The sequence below is a fragment of the Hyla sarda genome, chromosome 5 (genome assembly GCF_029499605.1).
Source record: "Hyla sarda isolate aHylSar1 chromosome 5, aHylSar1.hap1, whole genome shotgun sequence".
NCBI lineage: Eukaryota > Metazoa > Chordata > Amphibia > Anura > Hylidae > Hyla > Hyla sarda.
Genome location: NC_079193.1, coordinates 200,840,093 through 200,860,472, shown reverse-complemented (window position 1 = coordinate 200,860,472; position 20,380 = coordinate 200,840,093). Strand labels below are relative to the sequence as shown.

At 42.6% G+C, this 20,380-nt stretch overlaps 1 protein-coding gene across 1 annotated transcript in view; it reads left to right on the top strand.

Annotated features, from left to right (window-relative positions):
* Positions 1–20,380, top strand: part of CDH9 (cadherin 9) — a 212,072-nt gene that overhangs the window by 143,849 nt on the left and 47,843 nt on the right. Inside the window, exons 4-5 of the mRNA XM_056520966.1 lie at positions 3,713–3,832; positions 15,780–15,947. Coding sequence (XP_056376941.1) covers positions 3,713–3,832; positions 15,780–15,947 — 288 coding nt within the window. The remainder of the gene's footprint in view (positions 1–3,712; positions 3,833–15,779; positions 15,948–20,380) is intronic.

The window sequence follows — 20,380 nt, the reverse complement described above, 5'->3', positions numbered from 1 at the left end:
TTTACTTGCGGTATTCCGACATGCTCCTTCCATCCCTGCTTGCAATGTTTGAACGGGCATTTGAGGATGGTATTCTACCTGCCTCTATGTATGAGGCAACCATAGTTGTCCTCCTAAAACCTGATAAAAATCCTGTGGAGTGCGGTTCTTACAGACCCATTTCGCTGCTGAATCTAGATTATAAGGTGCTTACGAAAGTTTTAGCTAACCGATTGAACAAGGTAATCCTATCCATAATTCACCCAGATCAATCCGGCTTCATGCCTGGCAAATCCACATCCGATAACATCCGTAGGGTACAGGCGGCTGTCCAGGTGGGGAACGCTGTGGGGGGAGATTGGGCTTTGGCGTCGCTGGCCGCCGCCAAGGCCTTTGATTCCGTGGAATGGGGTTATTTGCAGGCTACCCTTGTTAAATTTGGTTTTGGTCCTAACTTTAGAAAATGGGTGTCCTTCCTGTACAGATGCCCGCAGGCCCAGATCCTGGTGAATGGTGTGTGTTCTTCCCCATTTGCTCTCGGCCAGGGCACGCGTCAGGGGTGTCCCTTGTCCCCGCTTCTGTTTGCGGTGGCAGTGGAGCCCCTCGCCCTCCGCATTCGGCAGGATCCTGGCTTCCGAGGTATGTCTACGGGGGGCCGGGAGGAGCGCATAGGCCTCTATGCCGATGATATGGTGTTATTCCTCTCTGACCCTACATTGATGCTTCCTTACGTCATGGCACTCATGGACCGTTTTGGGTATTTCTCTGGTCTACTCATCAACTGGACTAAGTCTGCAGTGATGCTGCTTCTGTCTAGGGATTGGCCCCCAGTAATGAATGGCCTCCCGGTGGTTTCCTCATTTAAGTATTTGGGGGTTCACAGTCACAGAGATCCTTTGCTTGACCTGTCCGCCAACATACTCACTCTACTTCCTTATGTTAAAGCGAATTTCCGGGTGTGGGCCACGCTCCCATTATCGGTTGCTGGCCGTATCAATCTTATTAAACTCATTGTCTTACCTAAGTGCCTTTATGCGCTGGAGCATGCCTCAGTGCCTGTACCTAGACACTTCTTTGATTCTCTTCACTCCCTTCTTTCACCATTTATTTGGGGCCCCAATAGACCTAAAATTCGGCTAGCCACGTTACAACGCCCCAAGTTGGCGGCGGGAATGTCACTCCCTGATTTTTATTTATATTATTTGGCCGGTCAACTTCGTTATATCAGGCACTGGATCTCTGGGGATGTGGTGCTGGATTCCGAACAGTCCTTAGCTAGGTCTGTCCCGATAATGACCCTTAGGATGCTGCTAGATAGTCCTGTCCTTGGAGGTGGAGCTTACCTCCAACTTCATAAGTTGGCCATAAAGGTATGGCGGGCTGTTAAGGGAATATATGGATATACTGACATCGCTGAGGATACCCCTCTATGGCATAATCCTCAACTTCCTCAAGTGAGCGATGCTCTGGACCCAGTCTTCTGGCAGAACGCGGGGGTGCTTACTTTGGGGCATGTTTATCGTGACAATGTGCTCTGTTCATTTGATCAGTTGCAATCCAGTCATGCTCTTCCCAGAAACAGTTTTTTTTAAATACCTCCAGCTCCGACACGCCCTGAATGCCCAGTTCCCAATGGGGAGCCCATTGATATCAGCGTTTCCCCTCATTGGGGTTCTGAAGTCACAGGGTCCCAGGGGGCTGGTGTCCATCCTGTACACGCACCTTATTCAGGCCAAGAACTCCCGCACTCCAGTACCGGCGGTCCGGCATTGGGAATCCCATATCCCTAATTTGACTAAGGATGAATGGGAGGACATTTTTTCCTCCCACATGTTAGTGTCCCCGGCAGCGAATAATAAATTGATCCAATTGAACATTATACACTATAGTTATATCACTCCTTTAAGGCTCCATAGAATGGGTCGTTCAGACTCCGATGCTTGTCATCGCTGTAGCGCTGCCAGGGCAGACTTTTGGCATTTGATATGGGCCTGCCCCTATATCGCAGCTTTCTGGCATGCAGTGCTCACTTTTTTAGCTACTCTGGCTCAACCTTCCCTATCTCTTGATCCTTTGATCTGCCTTTTTGGTATCTTAGATGAAGAGATATGGACACATCACGTACGTACGTTTTTGCGGGAAACTTTGTTCTTGGCCAGGAAGGCTATTGCTCTTAAATGGATGGACCCCGGCTCTCCTACCCTGACTCAATGGAAGGCTATGGTAAATGCTACACTGCCTTTCTCACACATAGTGTACAAAAATAGGAAGTGCCCGGGTAAATTTTATTCTGTGTGGGGTGGTTGGTGTTCCTCTCCCTTGACTCAATGCTCGTACTCTGTGACCTCCTCTGGGACAATGTAAGATACATTAATGCTATGCTTGCTGTCTGTTGTCTCTACTAACCTTTGTTTCTCTTTCTGTGTACGTTTGTCGATTCTTTTTCTCTTCCTTGGATGCGTGGGTTGCCTTTCGGGGTTATTTTCATGGGTTATTTGATGGTACCACTAACTAGTGATAGTATTGTTGGTATAGGATGGTATACGATTGCTAATTTTGGCGAATGTTCGCCTTCTTGTTCTATTTTGTTTTCAGTTTACCTACCTCAGTTGGGTAGTGTTTTATGACTTCGATGTATACCATGTGATGTAACCTGGAGTATCCTGTCGCTTGCATTCTGTATTTTGATGTATGGTCTCATGACCCTTTTCTATGTACTGTAGATATGCTTCGTGTTCACTTTAATGGGCCTGTGGTCTAAAGTTATTTACTTTTCAATAAAACAAATTTAAAATTGTCTGTGTCCCTAATGCCAAAATGGGCTGTTTAAAAGGGGTTAAAAAGGTTTATTACAGGGGTAATCCAACATAAGGTAACTTTACTAATTACCTGTCAGCCAGTAATGGACATGCTTACCAAGGATTTGTGCTTGTATTGATTGTAAATGAACGTGTCCTGTGTCCCCCAGCATGCTGCTGGCTTGTTTGTGTGAACTGACTATTTTCTGTTTCTGTGCCCTTCCTCTGACTACAATCCTCAGTATCCCTTGTTTCAAAGTGGAAGGTGACTTATCCCCCTCCCACACATTAGCCACCCCACCCATTTTAGCACAGCTATGCTCCCTTCCATGCAGGCTGTGCTTGAAATTTCAATTCCCTGCAGCGCTGTGGAGAATAATCTCCCTCTCACCCAGTGGTCTCTCCACCCATTGAAGCACAGACATGCTCCCTTTCAAAACCTGACTAGTGATGCATTGTCTCGGGCTGCAGTACAACCTAGGAAAAGACTCATTTTGTATGCTGCTAAAACTGAATATCCAGGGCAAAGATCACATAAGAATTGTGAGACAGTCATCAAACACAGGTACAGACACTATAATCCTGAAAAATCCATTTAAGTTTTTCAAAACATAACAGGAAAAAGGAACAACAAAAACATCCAAATGTATAAAGAAGCAGAACTTCTTACCATAAAACAGAGCACAATGAAAGCATGCAAAGATTCTTGGTTAGAACTTTACCTTAATACTGATGACACATCCTACTTTATAGCAATGGAAAAGCAAATGAAGGTGTAATATAGTTTGTGTGAAATTTACAATGAGTCATCAGCACAATCTGTTTCCAAATTCATATAAAACACAATAGATTTTACTGCAAATTCTCATTTGCAGATCAATGAAACCTGAGGTGAAATTTCAACTATTCTTACAATTCTACTATTTATTTTGCAGGCACCTCAGTCATTCAAGTAACTGCCATAGATGCTGATGATCCGTTATATGGAAATAGTGCCAAGATTGTTTACAGTATTCTACAAGGACAGCCATATTTCTCTATTGATCCAGATACAGGTTAGTACTAAAATATTGAAACATTGGTATTTTGTCTGTTTCTCAACTCTTGAACAAATTATATACACCACATCATCTCAAGTAAATAAATAAATAAAAGTACAAAGCAAACATTTTTTAGATTCAAAAACACATTTAGCTTTTTGCTTTTTTTGTCTTTATGGTCTATTTATTTCACCTTAACTTTTTAGCTTTTGATAGCTTTACCTGAATCCCTTTCTTGGTCCCATCTAAACTCACTTTTTACATAGGAATCTGAGAAAAATACAGTACATAAAGTTTGATTCTCACATTAGTTTCCTTTTCTTCTTTACCTTGTTTTAACCTTTAAACTCACAATAAATGTTAGCCCTTTAAACCCTTAAGGACTAGTGTTTTATTAGCAAATATTCGCGAATATAGCACTATATATTCGCAATTACGAATATTTTTTTTTTTCACAGTACACATCACAGTGATCATCCCTCTCTGCTTCCAGCTTGTGGGGTGAAAAGAAGGCTCTAATACTATTGTGTGAGACTGGCGTACAAATTTTCGCATATGTGAAAATCTGCATATGCAAATTTTCGCATATGCTAATTTTCGTATATGCAAATCTTTGTCTATGCTAATTTTTGCATATGAGAATTTTCGCATATGTGAAAATATAACGAGAATATTACGAATCTGCGAATTTAGTGAATATATGACGAATATTCGTACATATATTCGCAAAATTCGAATATGGCCTATGCCACTCAACACTATTAAGGACTCAGCCCATTAGTACCTTAAGGACTCAGACAATTTTATTTTTATGTTTTCGTTTTTTCCTCCTCATCTTCAAAAAAATCATAACTCTTTTATATTTTCATCCACAGACTAGTATGAGGGCTTGTTTTTTGCATGACCAGTACATGATCTGTACTTTTTATTAATACCATATTTGCTAATATATAAAACTTTTAATACTATTTTTATTAAAAACATTTGGAATAAAATGTTATAAAAAAAAAGCAGCTATTTTGGACTTTTTTTTTTACGTTCACGCCATTCACCATACGGTATCATTAACATTTTATTTTAATAGTTGGGATATTTACACATGCAGCGATACCAAATATGTATATAAAATATTTTTTTTACACTTTTTGGGGGATAATAGGATAAATGGGACAATTTACATTTTTATAAGGAGGGGGTTTTTCACATATTTTTTTTTACTTTTTTTTTAAACTTTTTTTACTTTTATCTTTACACTTTAATAATCCCCAAAGTGGACTATTTATAGTAATCATTCGATTGCTAATACTGTTCAGTGCTATGCATAGGACACAGCACTGATCAGTATTATCGGTCATCTTCTGCTCTGGTCTGCTCGATCGCAGACCAGAGCAAAAGACCTGTGGAAGGCAGCAGAGGCAGGTGAGTGGACCTCCGGCTGCCATGCTGGATGATCGGATCGCCTTAACACCCCACAGGTGTTTGACGACTTTTCGTTAAATTCGGATGTGTAAATGATTTTTTTTTCCACTAAAATGCAGATTTTTCCCAAAATTTTAAATTTTTACAAGGGGTAATAGGAGAAAATGTCCCCCAAAATGTGTAACCGCATCTCTTCTGCGGGCGTACTACAATGCTCAGAAGAGAAGGAGTCACATTTGGCTTTTGGAAAGCATGGGGGCATGGGGGCATGTCACATATAGGAAGCCCCTATGGTGCCAGAACAGCAATTAAAATGGCATACTATTTTGGAAACTACACTCAAGGAACGTAAAAAAGGGGTACAGTGAGCCTTGACGACTTTTCGTTAAAGTCAGATGTGTAAATGAAAAAAAAAATTCCCTAAAATGCTGGGGAAATACCCCATATGTGAGCGTAAAATGCTCTGTGGACGCACAACAAGGCTCAGGAGTGAGATCACACTATGTACATTTGAGGTCTAAATTGGTAATTTGCACAGGGGTGGCTGGTTTTACAGTGGTTCTCACATAAACACAAAAAAATAAATGCCCACATGTGACCCAATTTTGGAAACTACACCCCTCACGGAACGTAATAAGGGGTATAGGGAGCCTTACCCCCGAATCGGTGTTTGACAAATTTTTGTTAAAATTGGATGGAAAAATGAAAAAATAATAATAATTTAAATAACTAAAATGCTGGTGTTACCCTAAATTAGGGGGTAATAGGAGAAAATACCCCCCAAAATTTGTAACCCCCTTTCTTCTGAGTGTGGAAATACCCCATGTGTGGACATCAAGTGCTCTGCACTTCAATGCTCAGAAGAGAAGGAGCGCCGTTGAACTTTTGGAAAGAGAATTTTGTTGGAATAGAAGTCAGGGGCCATGTGTGTTTACAAAGCCACCCATGGTGCCAAAACAGTGGAACCCCCACATGTGACCCCATTTTGAAAACTACACCCCTCACAGAATTTAATAAGGGGTGCAGTGAGCATTTACACCCCCTGGCTTTTGACAGATCTTTGGAACAGTGGGCTGTGCAAATGTTCCAAAAATCTGTCAGACACCTGTGGGGCGTAAATGCTCAAAGCACCCCTTATAACATTATGAGAGGGGTGTAGTTTCCAAAATGGGGTCCATTGTTCTGGCACCACGGGGGCTTTGTAAATGCACATGACCTTTAATTCCAGCCAAAATCTGTCTGCAAAAGCTCTGTGGCACTCCTTCTCTTCTGAGCATTGTAGTTCGCCTGCAGAGCACTTTACATCAACATATGGGGTATATTCTTACTCGAAAGAAATGGGGTTACAAATTTTGTGAGGCTTTTTTTCCTATTTTCCCTTGTGAAAATGAAAAATTTTGGGTAACACCAGCATTTTAGTAAAAAAATTTTTTCTCATTTTCCCATCCGATTTTAACGAAAATGCGTCAAACACCTGTGCGGTGTTAAGGCTCACTATACCCCTTGTTACATTCCGTGAGGATTGTAGTTTCCAAAATGGGGTCACACATTGGGTATTTTTTTTTTTTTTGGCGTTTATGCCAGTACCGCTATAAAATCAGCCACCCCTGTGCAAATCACCAATTTAGGCCTCAAATGTACATAGTGTGCTCTCACTCCTGAGCCTTGTTGTGCATCTGCAAAACATTTTATGCCCACATATGGGGTATTTCCGTACTCAGGAGAAATTGCGTTATAAATTTTGGGGGTCTTTTTTTTTCCTTTTACCTAATTTAATTTTTTTTTCACTAACAGGCTGGTGTAGACTCCAACTTTTTTTAGGGTACATATATATGGGCGGGTTTACAGTGAGTTTCCCGCTAGGAGTTTGCACTGTGGCGGAAAATTTGCTGCAGCTCCAACTTGAGGCAAGAAACTCACTGCAAACCCACCCGTGTGAATGTACCCTGTACATTCACATGGGGGGGGGGGGAAACCTCCATCTGTTGCAAAACTACTGTCACGATTCGGCTTCCAGGTAGTGGATTCTCTGTGTCAGCGAGGGATTGGCGTGGACCGTGCTAGTGGACCGGTTCTAAGAGGCTACTGGTTTTCACCAGAGCCCGCCGCAAAGCGGGATGGTCTTGCTGCGGCAGTAGCAACCAGGTCGTATCCACTAGCAACGGCTCTACCTCGCTGACTGCTGAGAAGGCGTGGGACAGAAGGACTAGGCAGAGGCAAGGTCAGACGTAGCAGAAGGTCGGGGGCAGGCGGCAAGGTTCGTAGTCAGGATGGGTAGCAGAAGTTCAGGTACACAGGCTTTGGACACACTAAACTCTTTCACTGGCACAAGGCAACAAGATCCGGCCAGGGAGTGCATGGGAGGAGGTCAGATATAGTCAGGGACCAGGTGGAAGCCAATTAGGCTAATTGGGCCAGGCACCAATCATTGGTGCACTGGCCCTTTAAGTCTCAGAGAGCTGGCGCGCGCGCGCCCTAGAGAGCGGAGCCGCGCGCGCCAGCACATGACAGCAGGGGACCGGGACGGGTAAGTGACCTGGGATGCGATTCGCGAGCGGGCGCGTCCCGCTGTGCGAATCGCATCCCCAACGGCCATGACAGTGCAGCGCTCCCGGTCAGCGGGACTGACCGGGGCGCTGCAGGGAGAAAGACGCCGTGAGCGCTCCGGGGAGGAGCGGGGACCCGGAGCGCTAGGCGTAACAGTACCCCCCCCCCTTAGGTCTCCCCTTCTCTTTGTCCGGTAACTGCCTCCCCTGGGATGAGGACACCGGGAAAGAATGGAGGGTTTCCTCAACGGCAGGCAGTACAGCAGGAGTGGGAATGGGGAGGGAGGGCAGAGGGCGAGGCCTGGCACGGGGCAGTGTGACACCAGGACGGGGGCCATGGGGAGGCACAGAGGCTTGCCTGACGGGACTGGGAGGGGGGGAGAGGCACTTCCTGTGGCAGGCAGAGTCCCAGTTCCTGATCTCCCCGGTGGTCCAATCAATGGTGGGGGAATGAAGCCGGAGCCAAGGCAGACCGAGGAGGACCTCAGAGGTACAGTTGGGGAGAATGAAGAACTCAATCCTCTCAAGGTGGGGTCCAATAGACATGAGGAGGGGCTCTGTGCGGTAACGCACGGTGCAGTCCAATCTGGCTCCGTTGACCGCGGAAATGTAGAGCGGCTTGACGAGACGGGTCACCGGGATGCTGAATTTATAAACAAACGACTCCAAAATAAAATTTCCGGAGGCACCAGAGTCCAAGCAGGCCACGGCTGAGAGGGAGGAGTTGGCTGTAGAAGAAATCCGCACGGGCACCGTGAGACGTGGAGAAGAAGACTTAGAACCAAAAGATGCAACACCCACGTGAGCTGGGTGCGTGCGTGCGTTTCCCAGGCGTGGAGGACGGATAGGGCAATCCACCAAGAAATGCTCAGTACTGGCACAGTACAGACAGAGATTTTCTTCTCTACGGCGATTCCTCTCTTCCTGGGTCAGGCGAGACCGATCCACTTGCATGGCCTCCTCGGCGGGAGGCCCAGGCGAAGACTGCAAAGGATGCTGTGGGAGAGGTGCCCAGAGATCTAAGTCTTTTTCCTGGCGGAGCTCTTGGTGTCGCTCAGAAAAACGCATGTCAATGCGGGTAGCCAAATGGATGAGTTCTTGGAGGTTGGCAGGAATCTCTCGTGCGGCCAGCACATCCTTGATGCGACTGGATAGGCCTTTTTTAAAGGTCGCGCAGAGAGCCTCATTATTCCAGGATAGTTCAGAAGCAAGAGTACGGAATTGTATGGCGTACTCGCCAACGGAAGAATTACCCTGGACCAGGTTCAGCAAGGCAGTCTCAGCAGAAGAGGCTCGGGCAGGTTCCTCGAAGACACTTCGGACTTCAGCGAAGAAGGACTGGACTGTGGCTGTGGCAGGATCATTGCGGTCCCAGAGCGGTGTGGCCCAAGACAAGGCCTTTCCTGAAAGAAGGCTTACTACGAACGCCACCTTAGACCGTTCTGTAGGAAACAAGTCCGACAACATCTCCATATGCAGGGAACACTGAGACAAAAATCCACGGCAGAGTTTAGAGTCCCCATCAAATTTGTCCGGCAGGGACAAGCATAGGTTAGGAGCGGCCACTCGCTGCGGAGGAGGTGCAGGAGCTGGCGGAGGAGATGGTTGCTGCTGTAGCAGAGGCAGAAGTTGCTGTAACATGGCGGTCAACTGCGACAGCTGCTGTCCTTGTTGGGCAATCTGCTGCGATTGCTGAGCGATCACCGTGGGAAGATCAGCAAGACTTGGCAGCGGCACCTCAGCGGGATCCATGGCCGGATCTACTGTCACGATTCGGCTTCCAGGTAGTGGATCCTCTGTGTCAGCGAGGGATTGGCGTGGACCGTGCTAGTGGACCGGTTCTAAGAGGCTACTGGTTTTCACCAGAGCCCGCCGCAAAGCGGGATGGTCTTGCTGCGGCAGTAGCAACCAGGTCGTATCCACTAGCAACGGCTCTACCTCGCTGACTGCTGAGAAGGCGTGGGACAGAAGGACTAGGCAGAGGCAAGGTCAGACGTAGCAGAAGGTCGGGGGCAGGCGGCAAGGTTCGTAGTCAGGATGGGTAGCAGAAGTTCAGGTACACAGGCTTTGGACACACTAAACGCTTTCACTGGCACAAGGCAACAAGATCCGGCCAGGGAGTGCATGGGAGGAGGTCAGATATAGTCAGGGACCAGGTGGAAGCCAATTAGGCTAATTGGGCCAGGCACCAATCATTGGTGCACTGGCCCTTTAAGTCTCAGAGAGCTGGCGCGCGCGCGCCCTAGAGAGCGGAGCCGCTCGCGCCAGCACATGACAGCAGGGGACCGGGACGGGTAAGTGACCTGGGATGCGATTCGCGAGCGGGCGCGTCCCGCTGTGCGAATCGCATCCCCAACGGCCATGACAGTGCAGCGCTCCCGGTCAGCGGGACTGACCGGGGCGCTGCAGGGAGAAAGACGCCGTGAGCGCTCCGGGGAGGAGCGGGGACCCGGAGCGCTAGGCGTAACAACTACAACTCCCAACATGCACTGACAGACCGTGCATGCTGGTAGTTGTAGTTTTACAAGAGCTGGAGGCACACTGGTTGGAAAACCTTTAGTTAGGTTCTGTTACCTAACTCAGTATTTTCCAACCAGTGTGCCTCCAGCTGTTGCAAAACAAAAACTCCCAGCATGTACTGATCGCCAAATTTATACAACAGCTGGAGGTACACAACTTCAACTCCCAGAATGCCGAGATAGCCCTTTGCTGTTTGTGCATGCTGGGAGTTGTAGTTTCACAAGACTTAGAGGGCCACGGTTTAGAAACCACCACACAGTGATCTCCAAACTGTAGCCCTCCAGCTGTTGCAAAACTGCAAATCCCAGCATGCCCAAACAGCAAACAGCTCGAATTTTGTAACATCTGGAGGGCTACAGTTTCGAGACCACTGTATCGGCTTCCGTAGTCGCAGGATCATCGCACCAGGGAGAGCATCGCTGCCCACCGTCGCTGATCGCCGTGGGTAAGTGACCTCCACCGCCGCTGCTGGTTACACCATAGTTCCGGGAACCGTAAATCACCGACATGGGGGGGGGTCTCAGGACAGGTACACACTGGGTCCTTAAGTACCAGGGTGTTGGGGAGTACCTGTACACCCTGGGTCCCTAAGTGGTTAATTATGTCATATATCAGAAAAAAATATATAAAAGCGATAAAAATGTCCCAATTAAGCAAAAGTTGTACAGATAAAAACTACAGATCACATCGCAAAAATGAACTCTCGTACATCCCTGTATACAGGGAAAAAAAAGTAATAGGGGGTCAGGAAAGGACAATTTTATGCATATGAATTTTTTTTTTTTTAGTGTGCATTTAAAAAAAAATAGTACAATAATAGATAAACAATATAAATATTGTTTTAATTGCATTGACTTACAAAATAAAGATAATGTATCATTTTGACCATAAAGTGCATTGCATAAAAATCATACCCCCAAGGTTTGCAAAATTGCAGTCTTATAAATTTCCGCCTGCAAATAAAAAAAATTTCGTTTCATGGTACATCTTATGGTAAAATGAGAGAGGTTATTACAAAGCACAATTGTTCATGCAAAAAACAAGCCCTCATATAGGTTTGTAGGTGAAAAATAATAAAAGAGTTAAAAGAAAAAAAAATGCAAAAATGAAAATTGGCCTGGTCCTTAACCCCTTAACGACGCAGGACGTATATTTACGTCCTGCGCCGGCTCCCGCGATATGAAGCGGGATTGCGCCGCGATCCCGCATCATATCGCGTGGGTCCCGGCGCTAATCAACGGCCGGGACCCGCGGCTAATACCACACATCACCGATCGCGGCGATGTGCGGTATTAACCCTTTAGAAGCGGCGGTCAAAGCTGACCGCCGCTTCTAAAGTGAAACTGAAAGTATCCCGGCTGCTCAGTCGGGCTGTTCGGGACCGCCGCGGTGAAATCGCGGCGTCCCGAACAGCTGATCGGACACCGGGAGGGCTCTTACCTGCCTCCTCGGTGTCCGATCGACGAATGACTGCTCCGTGCCTGAGATCCAGGCAGGAGCAGTCAAACATCGATAATGCTGATCACAGGCGTGTTAATACACGCCAGTGATCAGCATAGGAGATCAGTGTGTGCAGTGTTATAGGTCCCTATGGGACCTATAACACTGCAAAAAAAAGTTAAAAAAAGTGTTAATAAAGGTCATTTAACCCCTTCCCTAATAAAAGTTTGAATCACCCCCCTTTTCCCATAAGAAAAATAAAACAGTGTAAAAAAAAAAAAAAATAAACATATGTGGTATCGCCGCATGCGTAAATGTCCGAACTATAAAAATATATCATTAATTAAGCCGTACGGTCAATGGCGTACGCGCAAAAAAATTCCAAAGTCCAAAAAAGCGTATTTTGGTAACTTTTTATAACATTAAAAAATGAATAAAAAGTGATCAAAAAGTCAGATCAAAACAAAAATCATACCAATAAAAACTTCAGATTACGGCGCAAAAAATTAGTCCTCATACCGCCCCGTACATGGAAAAATAAAAAAGTTATAGGGGTCAGAAGATGACATTTTTAAACGTATAAATTTTCCTGCATGTAGTTATGATTTTTTCCAGAAGTGCGACAAAATCAAACCTATATAAGTAGGGTATCATTTTAACGGTATGGACCTACAGAATAATGATAAGGTGTAATTTTTACCGAAATATGCACTGCGTAGAAACGGAAGCCCCAAAAAGTTACAAAATGGCGTTTTTTTTTCGATTTTGTCGCACAATGATTTTTTTTTCCGTTTCGCCGTGCATTTTTGGGTAAAATGACTAATGTCACTGTAAAGTAGAATTGGCGACGCAAAAAATAAGCCATAATATGGATTTTTAGGTGGAAAATTGAAAGGGTTATGATTTTTTAAAGGTAAGGAGGAAAAAACGAAAGTGCAAAAACGGAAAAACCCTGAGTCCTTAAGGGGTTAAAGGGGTGTTCCAGGATTTTTTTCATTTGACTATGCTACAGGGGCTGTAAAGTTAGTGAAGTTCATAATATAGTGTCTGTACCTGTGTGTGACGTTTGTCTCGCAATTTTTCTGTGATTATCGCCCCAATATTTTTAACAACTGTGTTAATAAAAATAAACATATGTCATATCACCACGTGTAGAAATGTCTAAATTATAAAAATATACTGTTAATTAAACCGCACGGTCAATGGTGTACGCACAAAAAAAAATCAAAGTCCAAAATACTGTATTTTGGTCACTTTATATAATGAAAAAAGTAATCAAAAAATTCGATCAATACAAAAAGGGTACCGCTAAAACCTTCAGATCACGGCGCAAAAGATGAGCCCTCATACTGGCTTGTATGTGGAAAAATAAAAGAGTTATAGGGGTCAGAAGATGACAATTTTAAACATATACATTTTCCTGCATGTGGTTATGATTTTTTCCAGAAGTATGACAAAATCAAACCTATATATGTAGGGTATCATTTTAACCATATGGACCTACAGAATAAAGATAAGGTGTCATTTTCACCGAAAAATGTACTGCGCAGAAACGGAAGCCCCCAAAATTTACAAAATGGCGTTTTTTCTTAAATTATGTTGCACAATGATTTTTTTTTCCATTTTGCTTTAGATTTTTGGGTAAAATGACTGATGTAGAATTAGTGGAAGTAGAATTAGTGGCGCAAAAGATAAGCCATCATATGGATTTTTTGGTGCAAAATTGAAAGGGTTATGATTTTTAAAAGGTAAGGAGGAAAAAATAAAAGTGCAAAAACGTAAAAACCCTCCGTCCCCAAGGGGTTAAAGGGGTACTCCACCGGAATTTTTTTTAATCAACTGGTGCCAGAAAGTTAAACAGATTTGTTAATTATTTCTGTTTAAAAATCTTAATCCTTACCGTACTTATCAACTGCTGCATGTTCCAGAGTAAATTCTTTTTTTTTTTTTATTTCCTTTCTGTCTGACCACAGTGCAACTGTCCAGAGTAGGAGCAAATCCCCATTGCTAACCTATCCTGCTCCAGACAGTTCCTAAAATGGACAGAGCTGTCAGCAGCGAGCACTGTGGTCAGACAAAAAAGGAAATTCAAAAAGAAAATAACTTCCTGTGGAGCATACAACAGCTGCACTAGTAGAATTTTTTTTTCATGTTTTTTAAAGCTTGTTAAAAAAGACGATTTTTTGGGAGGCAGATGCCTGTTGGTGTTTATATGCACCCAGAGATATCGAAAGAATCAATAGTTTTTTTCCCCAACTGGAGATGCTTAGTGTCCCTCGCAGAGATCTGCACCAAACACCTGCTATTTCTAATATGGCTGGCTTTTAAAGTGACTTTTACAACACGTCTATACATCCTCTTGACTGACTGAGAGAGCTGTTTGAAAGGCATTATGGGATTCCCTAAGGTCATGTAATTATTTCTACTTTTTTCTTTCATGTGACTGATGTTATTTTAGCGGGTTAGGCCAAACCAGCCACCCAAAGTTCAAGTTCTAGCTGAATCAAACTTTTAGCAAAGTTCTGATCAAACTGGAGTTCTACAGGTTTGGTAGTCAGAAGTCAAAAGCAATTTCAGGAACCAGAGTGGATGTCAGCTAGGCAAGGGTCATACACAAAACCAGGCACTACAGGAACACACTTAGAGATCAGAGATCATGTAAGGCAGAGGCAATATATACGCTTGCAGTTAAATAGCCAGAGCCCAACAGGAAAGGGGCTCATTGATAAGCAGGTAGCCAGGAAAATAAGCAGCTGCTCACTAGTGTCAGCTGAGGTGTTGCTGTCTTCTGAAAAGCAAGTAGTGGAGCAGAGGAGGGGTGAGAACCCTGACATTAATAGGGCCCTTACTTATATTCCATAAACTCTTTTAGGGTGTGTTCACATGTGCGTATTTTTGCTGCAGATCTGGTGCAGATTTGCTGCTGCAGATTTTGCTGCCCATTGACAGGTAAATCTGCTGAAGCTAAACTGCAGCAGATCTGCCGCAGAAAATACGCATGTGTAAATGCACCCTCAACTTTATTCTAAGCTCCTTTCTGGAAAATGAAAATAAGGTCACCTCTGTTTTTATGTCTTCCATAGGCTGTCTGCTGGATCCTAGCCTTTCACTTATTTCACACTTACTTTGACTGACTTTACTTTAGCCTTTATGCACGCAGTCTTACTGCCAATAATAAAAAAAAAACTATATAATATATATGGAATAGGGTCCTCCTCTTTCCTGCTTGGATACAAAATGTTAGCATCTGAAAACTGTATGAACTAACAAAACAAATAATTCCATACAATATCATTTGTATTTTCAGCAAATCCAGAGCTGACAGTCTTAGCAGGTCTCTGTATATATTGCTGCAATGATGATCAGCACAAAAAAACTGGTCACAGATGTATCATGCCATATAGACTAATGTCCCTGCTGTTGCCTGACATTTCCAGTACACCATATCGTCAGTGCAGGAATGTAAAACCAAGACTGACCAGGGATCACAGGATCATCAGTGCTAGGGGGATTTAAAAAGGTGAACATCACTACATATGATACTTCAGTGCAAATGTAGCTGCCTATCTTTCCTTGGCAACTGGTCAACGCTATCAAAATATTTGTTAAAATAGCTTTTTTCTAACTCATGTCATAACAATTAATTGATAATATGTATGCACCTGAAAACTGATGCCCAGGGAAAGCAAGTAAAATCAAGAAAAGATAAATCCTGATAGGGTTACATTTAAAACCTAGTTTAATTAATTAATCATAATTTATTTAGTTGTCATTGCGAAATGATATCCATTCTGCATACATAATTAATTAGCATCTTAAGTTTGCTACAAATTGCTAATGAATCATATTTAAATCAGTTTATGTTCTCCCTAAAAAAAATTATCCATGTTTAGCTATTTTTCATCTACTTGATTTTAACCCAACGTAAAGGAGATGTAATTAAATGTGAATTTGCTGACAATGCCTTTACTACCGCAAAACATTCTGTCTGAAAGTATTTGAAATTTTTATATTTGTTTCCACTTTTTTTTTTGCAGGCATAATCAAAACTGCTCTACCAGATATGAGCAGAGAGAACAGGGAACATTACCAAGTGGTTATTCAGGCCAAAGATATGGGTGGCCAGATGGGAGGATTATCTGGGACCACCACGGTGAACATCACACTGACTGATGTCAATGACAATCCGCCTAGATTCCCACAGAGTAAGATGCATTTAATACTTGTGCTGTGTTTAAATTTGGTAATTTAACAGATACCATCTGTGATGTTCTTTCATAAATACAGTGCCACTGCAGTGCCTGCTTATAGCTTTATGCTAGATAAGGGAAAGCAGTAGCCTGTTTTAATAGGCGCTTTTTGTTTCCCTTTATTACAAAATAGTAAAACAAAATTAAATCCATTCATTTTGTAATGAAAACCTCTACAATATTGTACTTAATGTTTGCAAGCTGAAAAAGGGGTTATTAGTACAATATTTTATTCATGAGTTTTCAAATCACTATTCAGTTCTTTATAAAAGAAAAAAAAATAATGCTTTATATATAAATGACAGCTGTCTTATTTGAAAGGGGGAAAAAAATAAAAAATAAAAAAAAACTTGGAAAAGATATTAGATTTGTAATTTTAATTAGTAAATATTAATATTTTGGCTTTTACATAATTGTATATGCTTCTTACCATTATGCTCAACTGAGAAGTAAAGGGGATTACTTATCTAGATGCTGCATTGTACCATGCCCTTGAAGTGACCTCTAATATAATTACAGCGTCTATAATGTGGTCTAAGTGAAGCAGACAAAAACAGTAGTAATTTTCTTGCACAAATAGTGCAGACATCTTTTCGTCAAGAACAAACATTTTTGAGGGGAATGCTTTCAGTCGTCCCCAAGTTGTACTTATGGAGTCCAAATCAATTTGTTTTGAGATATTTTCCATTTTCCGAAGCTTAAAACATTTCTTAAGTGAAATTTAATACTTGATTTGTTCTGTATAGTGGTTAAAGTACTACTTAGAACAAATATTTCTGTTATAAAAAAAGAACATTTGTTAACAATGTTGTTACATTGTTGTTGTTTTACATGTTTTACATTCATTGACTTCTGTCAGAAAATTAGCCATTTCTAGAGAATGTTATATTTTGAACAAAAAAGAACTATGGAGGAGATTTATTAAAATCTGTACAAAGGAAAAGTTGCCCAGTTGCCCATAGCAACCAATCAGATTACTTATTTCATTTTGCAGATGCCTTGTTAAAAATGAAAGAAGCGAGCTGATTGGTTGCTATGGGCAACTTGGCAACTTTTCCTCTGAACAGACTTTGATAAATCTTCCCCTGTGACTCTACAAATGCTAACAAAATACTTTAGCATATATATAGCAAAGTACTAAAAAGTCTTCATACACAATGGAAAGAAAAGAAAAAAAGAGGCGCACTCCTAGTGTGATACTGTCGGTTTATAGTAGGCACGTGCGGGTTAGTGCACCTTACCATAGCGGGTTGTGCTGCGGGCACAGCACCTTAATCCGCCTGTAGACTCGCACAAAGCCGTAGATATCCCGAGTCGGAGATTCCAGCGCTTAGCGGTGTTAGGTAGGTGGCTGCCTCTGCATCCTTTACCGTGACTGGCAAGTCCGGTAAGACGTATGGGAATTAGGAGAGAAATTAGGATGAGATACGGCGCCTCCTCCGGTTATGTCGGTGTGATGAATTGGAAATAAAAATTATAAAAACAGGCCCAGTTAAAAGAAGGCTGTTTTTATTTAGGGTGCAACTTAAAAGTTTTGAACCCGAACCGGGTTCTTGGTCAGGCAGTTGGGTCACATACATAGATGGCAGCAATTTTAAATACAAAGAGCAGCTAAGTGCTACTTGGTCAGCGGGTCACGGTCAGCTGAAGGTTAGAAATAAAAATTTGCATTTAACAATGAATAAAGAATAAAACAAATATAATTGGTGATACTAATATGTTGTGCATTAAAACATGTAGATAGGAGTTTTATAATGTGAGTTTTACTTGGTTATTTCTTGTTTAGCATAACGCTGCAGTATTACTATGTACTCGGATATATATGTTGAAGGTCCGTAATTTCTTGCTTCAGAAGCCCAGGTGTGTCGGGTGGCCATCATATGCTCTTTTCGACATGTACATCGATATGCTACCAATTACTTCTTAGGTACGGTATACTTTATTGTATGCTTCTTAGTTTATGAATGATAGTACGCATTTGGGGTGTTGTAACCTTCTGAGTTTTGCGCGTCCCGGATTATTAATAGTTTGGCAAAAATACTTTAGCTTGGAATCCGGTCGGGGATATGGTTATGTTGGTAGCTTGTTGGGAGTTTAATTAATTTGCAGCGCTGGAGATACATGAAATGTGGCCCGTTTTGACGCGCATGTATGGATAATATGGGTCACATTGTATCCAGCGGGAGCAGATGATATCGGTACCAATGTTGCAGGTGGATATTATCCACATCTGGTTAGAATCTGTTTAGCAAGACACGTATACATAGATGACATGGGTCACATTGCATCTACTGGGAGCAGATATTATCGGTAACATTGTTACCGGCGCAAGTGGATATTATCTGCATCTGGTGAGAGTGATGTTAAGGAGTTACATTTAGCAAAATGTACGGTATTCTTCTCCATAGGGGGATGCCGATATTACATTTATATATTGAATCATATGAAGCAGTGAAGATTTTGGTATGCAGGGCTGGGGATGGTTTGGGTACTCTATTCTTGGTCCTGTCCTTCTGGGGTAGGATGGAGATTAGACAGTGCTGGAGACCCATATTTTTCTTTTCCACCTTCCATGTGGGTGGGTTAGGGGGGAGGGTGGGAGATAGTATTGTGATTAGATTATGGTTTCAACAATTTCATTGAGACCACGCGGGGAAATGGTTTCTAACTTATACATCCAATACACTTCTCGTTTTTTGAGTATATCAAAGCGGTTTGAACATGTTTCTGATATGACATCAATGGGTGTTATCCTGATTGGTTCTGATATAGTTGGGTGAGTTATAGAGCAATGTCTAGAGAGGCTGTGCAGTTGAAATTTATTCTTTATGTTCTGTCTGTGTTTGTTCATTCTGAAGTGTAGAGGTTGAATTGTTCTCCCTACGTATTGCAGGCCACACACGCAGTCAATGAGGTAGATGATGTACGACGACTGGCAGGTAAGTCTGTGTTTTACAAAATTCTGACAGCTCTTAAAAAGAACAGGCATATCCTACTAAATGACATCCATTTGAAAGGTAAGATTCCGGAACAACCAAGAATCACCTTCCGACGAGCCCCCACCTTAAAAAACCTTCTAGCCCCCAGCCAGATACGTCAACATGAAGAGAAAAAATTGAAAGAAAGCCTGCCTGTTGGAAGCTTCAGATGTGGCAGAAGAGATGTAAATGCTGCAGGGAAATACAACACAATGTGAAAGAAATCATATCAAATACAACAAAAGAAAAACACCAACTAAAACACAGACTTACCTGCCAGTCGTCGTACATCATCTACCTCATTGACTGCGTGTGTGGCCTGCAATACGTAGGGAGAACAATTCAACCTCTACACTGCAGAATGAGCAAACACAGACAGAACATAAAGAATAAATTTCAACTGCACGGCCTCTCTAGACATTGCTTTATAACTCACCCAACTTTATCGGAACCAATCAGGATAACACCTAGACATGTGCAATTCGGTTCGGCACGAATGTCTAATTTACCGAATTTTACTGTTTTCGGGCATTTGGACCGATCCGAATGCACGAAAACATATTTTGAACATTACCGAATAGCCACGATAATACGAATAGCAAAATAACGAATGCATTCGTTATTTACCGAATGCATGCGGTAAATAACGAATGCATTTGTTATCCGTAAACGAACGTAAATAATTCATTCTAATAACAAAGAAATAATAAAAAAGATACAGTAGTTATGGAAAAAATTGTATCTAACGAAATGTATCTTTTTTATTATGAAATGTTTATTAATTTTTAAACATGGATAAATTTATGTGAGCAGGTAAAGCACTAAAAATGTAGCCGACAATAATAAAAATGTAGTGTGGCCGTGTTTTTTTACTTTTTTTAAACATTTTTTTAGGTAGTACTACTACTCCCAGCATGGAACACACTGTTCCATGATGGGAGTAGTAGTTACCTGTACTAATTGACAGATCGTCGGGGTCCCTTGCGATCCTCTTCTATAATGTATAGATGCGACGGACGCTCTTCTATGGTCCCCTGCACTCACGTATATATACACATATGCAGCTCTCTGTGAGAAATAGGAATATTTGTTTATATACGGCCGTGCAGGGGACCATAGGAGAGCGTCTGCCGCATCCATACATTATACAGGAGCATCACAGCGGGTGTCAGGAGTGATACCCGCAGTGATCTTTCCTTTACTACAAGTACTACTACTCCCAACATGGAGTACACTCTGCTCCATGCTGGGAGCCGTAGTACCTGCATTAATAGACAGATTGCAGCAGGTGTCAGAAGTTACACTTGCTGCGATATGTCTATTAATGCAGGTACTACAGCACCCAGCATGGAGCAGAGTGTGCTCCATGTTGGGAGTATTAGTACCTGCAGTAAAGGACAGATCACAGCG